The 10,921-nt window shown below is 41.0% G+C and overlaps 1 protein-coding gene across 1 annotated transcript in view; it reads left to right on the forward strand.

Moving 5' to 3' along the window:
- Nucleotides 1-6,600: 6,600 nt before the first annotated feature.
- Nucleotides 6,601-10,921, forward strand: part of IL20RA (interleukin 20 receptor subunit alpha) — a 15,110-nt gene continuing 10,789 nt past the window's right edge. The window contains exon 1 of the mRNA XM_024759082.1: nt 6,601-6,731. Coding sequence (XP_024614850.1) covers nt 6,655-6,731 — 77 coding nt within the window. The 5' untranslated portion in view covers nt 6,601-6,654. The remainder of the gene's footprint in view (nt 6,732-10,921) is intronic.

Consider the following 10,921-nt stretch of genomic DNA (forward strand, 5'->3'; position numbering starts at 1 on the left):
GGTAGAGGAAGATAATCGAGTTCAGAGGAACTAACGTTAACATCAAACCGTACTGGCTCCTTTACAGAAGACAGTTAAGTATATTTTCTCAGGTAAATAGTTCCTGAATAACATTTCAAGTGTTGTTTAGATGACTCACTTTCTGAGGGCACTTGATATATGTAATATATGTCAAGGGGGAAAAGAGGAAAGAGGAGTTCATATTTTTCAGGAGAGACAATTGATAACTTAAGACAAAAGAAAATATGCCTTTCCTTTCAGCACGATGAAGTTACAGCAATATTTAATCTGTTTGAAGGTAGTGACACTGTTTGGCTCTCCTTTGGTGGAGGCTGGGATGAGATATATCCAACTTTTGCTTCCTGAAACCGATCAATTACCCTCTGGTGCTTCTTGTACATCGATTGTTTTTAACCCCATTTCCCACAACAGAAAACTCATTCAGGAGGTGATTTTTTTTTCTTTTTTTGGTCTTACAACATAGTAGGTATTTTCCTATTTTGAAAGGCACTTGTAAGATGTAGCAACCACTTGCCATGAGCTGCTCTTCCTTCATTAAGAAGCATCTGTTGAGTATCTTCTGACTGTGCTAATCCCCTGTGTATAGTGTAAGTTTCCCAGGGTGATTTCAAGCCATCAGGGTTTGGTGGTTCAGACTGTGTCACCCTCATCCAGATGCTCATGTGAATCTGGGTCCTGCCCTTTCTCTACAATTTATGTGAGCCCAGTGGTCCCTGGTTAGTTCAGTTCAAAAGTATTTATTTGAGGGCTTCCCTGGTGGCGCAGTGGTTGAGAGTCCGCCTGCCGATGCAGGGGACACGGGTTCGTGCCCCGGTCCGGGAAGATCCCACATGCCGCGGAGCGGCTGGGCCCGTGAGCCATGGCCGCTGAGCCTGCGCGTCCGGAGCCTGTGCTCCACAACGGGAGAGGCCACAGCAGTGAGAGGCCCATGTACCGCAAAAAAAAAAAAAAAAAGTATTTATTTGAGAGGCACCGGGGATACAAAGAATCTTATAAGACATGGTGCCCAGGGTCAAACAGCTCAGAGCCTAGTGATGCCTTCATTGCTTCAGCTTCAGAAAGACAGATGGGGCTGGAGGGCTGGAGCCTTTCTCCGGGCAAAGGTGGGCAGGGCTTCCTCAATGCTGAGGTTCCCTTATTAATCATGAGCTTGAGAGACTTGAATGGCCCCAAAGGGAAGTCCCCAAAAGTGGACACATTTGACGGTTCAGCCTCTTGTAGTCTGATGGTTTTCCACAGGAGTGAATGAGCATACTGTCCATAATGGGAAACTCAGAAAGCCTCAGCCCCAGAAGAGAGAGGTTTGGGTAACCACGAGCCTGATTACCCTTTGTGAGTTCACTCTGAAAACCTCACCACTTTTTACCAGTGTTCATCAGGCACTAATTTATGCATAGACTTTTCCCACAGTATAATGAAATGGAAATACCTTTTACTGTCAGGCATATAATTAAAACTGCAACATACTTAAGATGATGACCTTAGTATTATCTTTGAGGCCATTAAGAAAATGTCACATACCATTTCATTCCACCTACAGAAAGGTAACTATAAGGTAATTCTTGGAACTAATGTAGCAGCCACATTTTATAAAACTCCACTAATGAAGTTGTCAAAGATTTACCCATTTCAAATTCCATTTATTTATTCTCTTTCTCCTAGAAGGACCCAAGAGGAGATAGAGGACTTTTTCTTTTTGGGGTTATAACATAGATGAAGCTGGGCTAGAAGACTTTCCCAAAGGCCAAGATATAATGAGAGGAAAATAAACACTGAAAGGGAGCACAGGTCTAAATGACATGACTTACAGGCTATAGCTAACCCATCATTACTTAGGAGTTCATTAAGTGGACCCCTTCTTGCTGACCCCGCACAGCTTTGTTAGGACAGAAGCCATCTTTTTGGTTGTTGTTCATTGGTTAATTATTTTCCTTTTTTAAATTGAAATAGAGTTGATATACAATATTACATAAGTTACAGGTGTACCATATAATGAGTCACAATTTTTGAAGGTTATACTCCATTTATAGTTATAAAGTATTGGTATTCCTTGTGTTGTACAATATATCCCTGTAGCTTATCTTATACATAATAGTCTGTGCCTCTTAATCCCCTACCCCTCTACTGCCCTTCCCCACCTTCCCACTGGGAACCACTAGTTTGCAGAAGCCATCTTAAATACCCATTATCCAAGCGGGCCCCCCTCAAGTCTCCCTCCACTGACCAATGTCCATACCCCGGTCAGGGAAGCTCAAAGGGAGCCTGGATTTCTTGTCCCTTTCTGAGGTCTTCTGTGTTTCATTTTCTCCTGATAGACCAGCCTTCCACCCAGTGACTGTCGTCAGGAATACCCACTCCCTTTAGGGGAGACCATGCACACCCTCCACAACATCACGATGTAATCATGTCATTAAAATAGTGCAAGCCAATACTCTAAGTGGAGGCACACATGGAAAAATAAGGCGTCTTTTAGTTCCCAAAGATACTATAGGAAGAGGGTACCAAAACGGTAAAGGCATAAAAACCGCAGAGCTAGTTAGGGTTTTGTGGGTGATTTGGTGTGACTAACGAGCATATAGTGCATTTGGCAGAATTACAAAAGGAGAGGCCAGACCAGACCACGGAGAACTTTGTGTACCGAACCGAAGTTGTAATGGTATAGCACTCCCAGAAATAAAATTATGTGTGCTAATCCAACAGCTTCGTGATTTGGGATATTAAATGGACGGACTTTCAGAGGATCAGAGCTGTACTTCCAGGCCATCAATCTATGCGAACAAAAATGCTTTTGTTACCCACGGATTGGCACATGACTCCTGATACCAATGTGGGTGTGACGTATTTCCTCTTTGGTGTTGATTAGATTATCTTATCGATACTGGCAGGTTAGGAGAATGACTTATCTCAACTGGAATATTTATTCAGGAGTGTTTTCTTTATGTTTTCCAAACTGGAAACAAACAGTGCCTACAACTTTGTGAAGATGAAAACGCCACAAGGAAATACTAGTTATAAGTTGTTCTTTTTAAGATACTGTTTCTCCTCCTCAAAAACAAGTGCTAATTCTATTTTTTATCACTCTCTTGCATCATCAAAAGGGCAAATATTTCTTGATAAATCCTCATCTGTTGACTTAGCTTTCACAACACAGCAACTCTCTTACTGATGTGACTCTCATAGCTCTGCTTCATCAGGGGGTACTGTTTCTACTTTGAAAAGAGAGCTCCCAGCTGCGCCCACCTCACCCTCCATATCCACAGCCAGCATCTCGGTGCAAGCTCAGCCTTCCTCACTGGGGCTGCTGCAACTGCAGTCGCACAGGTCTCTCCAGTGCTATTCTTGCCCCCATCTTTCTTCCTTCCTCTCATAAAAGGCTAAGCCTTTTATGCAGTGGAAGCCATGGGCCTATTTGTATTTCAAATGGATTACTTCACCGTCCGGAGCCAGTGCTCTGCAACGGGAGAGGCCACAACAGCGAGAGGCCCGCGTACCGCAAAAAAAAAAAAAAAATTAAAATGAACAGTCCATTTACTTTATTCCAAGTTATTTCTTTAAAAATTTGGGGGTATGTTTTAGGCATTTTGAGAATTCTGTTATTTACTTATATTAAAAGTCACACAGAAACCAATGTAGAAGATAAACCTTTGTATAGATAAACATTGAGAAAATATGCCTGGATTATAATATCTAAGATAACTTGTGTTTTTTTATTCTCCGAAAACAAATTGCCATAAATCAGACTATTGTGGTTCCTTCTCAGTTAGTTCTGTGGAGCCATGTTTTGGTAATGTCTTCCATCGCGATATTATAAAACACAGTCTATTTTAATTTAGTTTTTACAAGATGCTAACCACTCTTTACATGTTTGTGTCATCTAAAAATATAGAACCACAGCATTTTAGATCTGGAAAGATCCTCGGAATTGTTTATGTTGACAGTGTTCCCCACTTTTGTTTTGTTTTGTTTTGTTTTGTTTTTTTGCGGTACGCGGGCCTCTCACTGTTGTGGCCTCTCCTGTTGCGGAGCACAGGCTCTGGACACGCAGGCTTAGCAGCCATGGCTCACAGGCCCAGGCCCTCCGCGGCATGTGGGATCTTCCCGGACCAGGGCACGAAGCCATGTCCTCTGCATCGGCAGGCGGACTCTCAACCACTGCACCACCAGGGAAGCTCTGTTCCCCACTTTTGAAGGGTTGGGGAATACTATACTTCATGGTGCTGCTTCCCTAAGTTCTCTGTTTTGTCTTAAAAATATGATTAAAAATTAGAACCTAGTGATAGCACAGAGCAGTATTAAATCATTAATAATTATTCATTATATATAAGCTCCAGAAAAAGCCAATACCAGTTGATATGCAGTGCTTCCAAGGAGTTCGAAGAATAGAAATCAAAGACAGACACTTTGATGGCAGGTGGCATCCTTTAGAGATCCTTTCTACTGCTCCTACACACACACCCACACAGTGACCAGTTGACAGAGCTTCTCTTTGAGTGTTTAACTTCCCTCTATGAAATAAAACTGAGGACTTCCCTGCTAGCGCAGTGGTTAAGAATTCGCCTGCCAATGCAGGGGACATGGGTTTGATCCTTGGTCCGGGAAGATCCCACATGCCGCAGAGCAGCTAAGCCCATGTGCCCCAACTACTGAGCCTGTGCTCTAGAGCCCACGAGCCAGAACTACTGAGCCCGCATCCCACCACTACTGAAGCCCGTGTGCCTAGAGCCCGTGCTCCTCAACAAGAGAAGCCACCGCAATGAGAAGCCCGCGCACCGCAACGAAGAGTAGCCCCCGCTTGCCGCAACTAGAGAGAAAAGCCCGTGCGCAGCAACAAAGACCCAACGCAGCCAATAAATAAATAAATAAATTTATTAAATAAAATAAAATAAAACTGAGGTATTAAAAGCAATGAGCAAGGTTAAAAGTAGGAGTCATTACAAATGTAGCACATGCTTGCACACATGCCCGAACACAAACTCAGCCACTTATAGTTCGGTCACCCTGCCACGTGTTAAAGAGCTTACTTTGGCTCAGAATCAGGGTCATGTTACATTATAAAGTTTAATTCCAAAGGAAAGAATTTTTTCTTTCTTTTCATTTGGCTTGTGGGATTACAATACATTGTATAGAGCTAATCTTAGCCAAGGATTACCACAATCATAAAGCTAATTCCTTTCTCTGACATTAGTCTCAGTTGATTTATACAAGAATTATTGAACGTTAGCCAAAATTGGACCAGCCTTCAGTGACTTAGCTCAGTTTTATTTCCTGTTTGATTTGAAATATCAAAATTTGATATTTTCCAAATTCATTGACTAGAATATGCATATTTATGATAAGTTCTTCATAATATCTGATTATTTATTACTCAGGACTTTGGGATCTCTCCAGTAGTTTAAATTAATATTTTGATTCTTTCATATCACCACAGAATTTTTTCATTTATTGTATTTAAAGGATCGTCTTTGTTTTCTTTTATAAGAAACTATTCTTCACTTTTCTTTTTTCCTTTTCTAATTTTTTGGTAGTTTCTCCATTTTTTATCATTCCTTTACAGAGGATTTCTATAAATTAATCCTCTAGGATACAGTCTTTCTTAGAACACAGTTAGGTGAACATATCAGTGTTTTTATTGTTTTGTTTTGTTTGTTTTTCTTTTTTGCAGTACGCGGGCCTCTCACTGTTGTGGCCTCTCCTGTTGCGGAGCACAAGCTCCAGATGTGCAGGCTCAGCGGCCATGGCTCACGGGCCTAGCCTCTCTGTGGCATGTGGGATCTTCCCAGACCGGGGCACGAATCCGTGTCCCCTGCATCAGCAAGCAGACTCCCAACCGCTGCGCCACCAGGGAAGCCTGCATATCAGTGTTTAATTAAATAAATTGTCTTCTTTCATTAGTTCTTATTATAATTATTTCTTTATTATATACTTTAGTAAAGCTAACCCCAGCTCCAGTCTCCAGTCTCTGGCCTTTCAGTGACATCTATCCTAAATTTTATTTCTATATCTAATAAAGGGATTGTTTCAGTTATCTTCTGGTGCATAACAAACTGCCCCAACATTTAGTGGTTTAAAAGAATCATTTTATAATTTCTCATAATTCTGAGGATTTATCTAGGGCTCAGCTGGATGGTTCTTCAGCTGGTCTCTTTCAGAGCCTCTCGTGAAGCTTCAGTCTATGGCACATGGGGCTGGAATGTCCACAGTGGCTTCATTCTGGCCCCTTGGTTGGAAGACTGGGCTCAGCTGGGACACTGGGACAGCCGAACCTCTCCCTCTTCACATGGCCTCTTGACATGGTTTCTCCAGCATAGTAGCCCACTTTTTACATGGCAGCTCAGGGCTTTCAAAAGGACAAAAGTGGAAGCTCATAGGCCTTGTTAAGGCTCAGTCCCAGTATCAATTTTGTTGGTTAAAGAGGGCCATGAGGTCAGCCCATGTTCAATTTGGAAGGAAATACACAGAGCATGAGTACTGGAAGGTGTGGCTCATTGGGGACCGTATCTGGAGACCAGCTACCACATGTTAGGTCTTCCTTTCTCTCTATTAAGACCTCAATTCCTCTCTACTCCTTTTTCAGTTTCCTGTGTCTCTGGTGGTCTGCCTAAACCTACAAATATAACCTTCTTATCTATAAACATGAAGAATATCCTACAGTGGAACCCACCACAGGGCCTACAAGGAGTGGAAGTTACTTATTCTGTGCAGTATTTCATGTAAGTTGGTTCTTTTCGTTTTGGCTAATTTATAAGCACAAGACTCAGACTCCTATTAATTGTGCAAAGATAAACCACCTATTGTATTAAATGAGTGAGGAAAAAGAAAGGTTTTAGATATTTCATGTTAAATTATCTCATTGTGTTGTGTTAGATTAAATTAGACAACAGTTTCTTCATGGAAACAGAGTATTGAGTACTTAGGCAAGAAGAAGTTGTTTAAATGGAGAAAAGAAGTCTGTCAAAACGTTATTCTGTGGCTGAGCAAACAAGGAAATCCATCACCTCTGAAACATCGATACTTATTAGAACTATAGGACATTTTTAAGTGAAACTGAGTGCAGAATTCTGTACAACTCACAGTTTTTATTAAAGATGCTAGTGAATGGACATTTTCACTTTTCACCTCTCACTCAACGCACATTGCAATCAAGAAGGAATGCAAAATGGTAAGTCGGTGTGTGATAGATCCTCACTCCTATACCCACTCACCTAATATTTAATAAAGAGCTGGCTCCATTCAAAGAGTAATTGTCCCAGAGAATCCAGCACACCTATCCCTAATTACTGAAAGGGAGAAAGACAAAAAGAACACGAGTCAAACATTCCTGAAAGTTTTCTCATGGAAATTAAAGAAAAATTCAGACACATAATGGTTCATAGTTTGAATCCACAAACAACATGTTCTCTAATGGTAAACCTCAAAGAAGGGATAACAGTCAAAGAAGAGATTCCAAGACAAGAAGACTAACTTTTTTAAAAAGCACGGTGGCAGAACTTAGGAAGAAGATGGAAAATAAAAACGTTATATAGAGATGAAAAACCTATCATAGCTAACAGGTAGTAATAATTGAACAGGTAATAATGACTATCTGGAATGGCATACTGAAAAGCATGCTCTGTCTAGGAAAATTTAATAAAAATAACAGGAAGACATGTCTTGGTAAAGTTATTTAACTTTGAAGAAAATGAAATTATTTATGACCGTCACAGCAAAAGCAATGATTTCTATCTGGCAACACTCAGTTCATGACAGTGATGTATCTTCTGAGGGAAAAATACGTGTGACCTAAGACTCTTACCAAGTTCAGCAAATATATTTTCTGTATTTTCAAGCAGGTTGAACTTGGGCTATCACTCCCCTGAGACCTTCTTGCAGGCTGTGGTTGGGAGGGAACACTAACTAAAGATGATATCCAGCTGACAGAGGGATAAAGATGAGCCTAAATGAGCTTAGAAATGACAAGACTTTGGCAAAAAGGGAGCAGGCATTGCAACTACCTAGATGTAGAACTAAGACTAGTGCTGGGAAATACGGTTACAGAAATTTCTTGTAAATGTTTGAACCTTATCAATAATAAAACAAATCAGAAGGTGGGGAAAAACTGTATATGTACTGACTTCCGTAGCATGAAGCCATTATATGTGATCCAAAATGAAAATATGTCATCATTTTAATAACTAAACTCTCAATATCTTTCATACACAATTTTCTTAATTTAAAAGATCTTTTTAAGAACTAATATCTCATGTGGTGATGAAACATTTGAACTACAGTGATTCATTTCATTTTAATTTCTTTTTCTTCGAAGTTTGAATCAAGTTAAATTTACTACTTTTATTAAAGTCATAAGTATGGCATAACCTAGCTTTTGTCTATGTATTCAGCTATTGAATCATTCCTCTGGGTACCTATAAGCATAATGAGATGTGCAGAATCATGTGTACCAAATGTTTCAGGGTAATGCGCTTCAGGGTAATTTATTTCTCTCTTGGTTATACTTTTCTGATTGCCTGAGTTTAAAAACTGTACCATATTTACAAAAAAGAATAACATCATTTTTGTCTTTGAAAAGAAAATTCTGAGGCGATATGGGGATATATGTATATGTATAGCTGATTCACTTTGTTATACTGCAGAAACTAACACACCATTGTAAAGCAATTATACTCCAATAAAGGTGTTAAAAAAAAAGAAAAGAAAAGAAAATTCTGACCATTAAAGGCAGTGAAAGACTTTGGCTGCTACTCACAATGACCTCATTTATCTAGAACTTCATTCTCATTGCCGAAGAATTTCTCAGGAAGCAGTATTTTAGGGAAGAGGCGTCACTCTGCCAGGAGAAACAGCTCATGAGTGTGTCCTTGTCTCCTTTTTCATTAGGTGGAGCAAGGAGCTTGTTCTGTTCTTTATGTGTTTATGTGATTCAGAAAAGGATTTAAAAAGAGAGAGAGAGAGAGTAATCACTGCTCTGTGAGAGTAGATAATTTAGATTACATAAATTTCAAAATGAATATTTGAAAAGAAACTTGCCATGATGGAGTTCTTACATGCCTGTGAATGTGGACAGTGGGCAGGATTACAGGGCAGCTGTGTCACTGACGGCTCCAGGCTCAGTTCCAAAGACAAACTGTCCTGGGGTCATAGCCAGACTGTGAACCTAAATGGGTAGCCTTGGGCAGGTTACATATTATACTTTTTTACTTTTGAGTGAAGTTTGTTTCTAAGCAAAAAATGAAATTTTAACAAATGTTTAAATTATATCTACCCAAAGAATTTAATGCCAAAAATAGAGTGTAGCATTAAAAGCACAAGCTTTAGCATCAGGGAAAAGTGGTTCAAATCCCAGATATGCCTGTTGTACTAGTCAGACTGCCTTGAGCAGCTCCCTTAATATCACTGAGCCTCAATTTCCTCATCTGTAAAATGGGATGAAAATAACAGTACCTACCTCCTAAGGTTATTATGATAATTAAATGAGATAAAGCTTTTAAATCCTAAGCAGCAGTCCAAGCGCATAACAGGCACTTGGTAAATATTTCCTGCCATTACCAGAAATCAGAGACCACTGAGGGCCCCGCATGACTTTTTGACATGCATGAACATCATTACTGTAGTATTTATTGAATGTTTCATGTCTATCAGCTTGTCAGACTTACAAAGCATTTTGTCCAGAATTCAGTAAAGAGCGTTTCTCCTTCATTGACATCTGTCATGGGAAGCTGCCTTGCCCTCGGCAAAGTCAGGAAATTTGAGGAGAAAAGGTCAAATAGGGGATGGCAATATTTTTCAAACCACAAGTCAAGATCTGTTGGTGGGCCATGAAGTCAATTTTGAGGGAGGGACATAACTAGCATCTTTTTTTTTTTTTTTGCGGTACACGGGCCTCTCACTGTTGTGGCCTCTCCCGTTGCGGAGCACAGGCTCCGGACGCGCAGGCTCAGCGGCCATGGCTCACGGGCCCAGCTGCTCCGCGGCATGTGGGATCTTCCCGGACCGGGGCACGAACCCGTGTCCCCTGCCTTGGCAGGCGGACTCCCAACCACTGCGCCACCAGGGAAGCCCTAGCATCTTTTTTTTAACGGGAAGGATTAGAATGGTGTGGAGTGGATTAGAATGGAAAATAACTAAGTGCCTGGCATGTTGTAAAGTTTAGGTATTACCTTCCAAGACCTTTGTTTTAGTATGTTGGATGTATGTGTGAACTGGGTCACACTGTGAGATGTATTTCTTTCTATGGCTCACAGTCAATAAAAAGTTTGAAAGCCCCTCAGCATGGTGATTACTTGAATAGAGAAATTGGTCAACAAGATCTAACTATATTTCTAATGTTTTCTGGTAGCTGTGGTACTTATGAAACAGGAGACATTTACTTTCAGGACTCTGCTGCCATATTTGGAAAAGAGAAGATACCCTTAAGCTTCGGCAACACTTGATAAAGTTGACATTTCATCCTTCTCAACACCCAGTCTTCCCTTGACTTTTGTGATGTCTGTTTTTCCTTCTCCCTCTCTAGCTGCTATTTCTAAGTGTACTTTGTATCTCACCTTTATTTTTTAAATAAATTTATTTATTTTATTTATTTATTATTTTTGGCTGCGTTGGGTCTTCGTTGCTGAACGCGGGCTCTTCTCTAGTTGCGGTGAGCGGGAGCTACTGTTCGTTGTGGTGCGCGGGCTTCTCATTGCGGTGGCTTCTCTTGTTGCGGAGCATGGGCTCTAGGCACGTGGGCTTCAGTAGTTGTGGCACACGGACACAGTAGTTGTGGCTTGCGGGCTCTAGAGCGCAGGCTCAGTAGTTGTGATGCACGGGCCTAATTGCTCCGTGGCATGTGGGATCTTCCCAGACCAGGGATTGAACCCATGTCCCCTGCATTGGCAGGGGGGCTCTCCACCACCGCCCCCCCGCC

Source organism: Neophocaena asiaeorientalis, unplaced genomic scaffold (assembly GCF_003031525.2).
Source record: "Neophocaena asiaeorientalis asiaeorientalis breed wild unplaced genomic scaffold, Neophocaena_asiaeorientalis_V1.1 scaffold5, whole genome shotgun sequence".
Classification (NCBI taxonomy): Eukaryota; Metazoa; Chordata; class Mammalia; order Artiodactyla; family Phocoenidae; genus Neophocaena; species Neophocaena asiaeorientalis.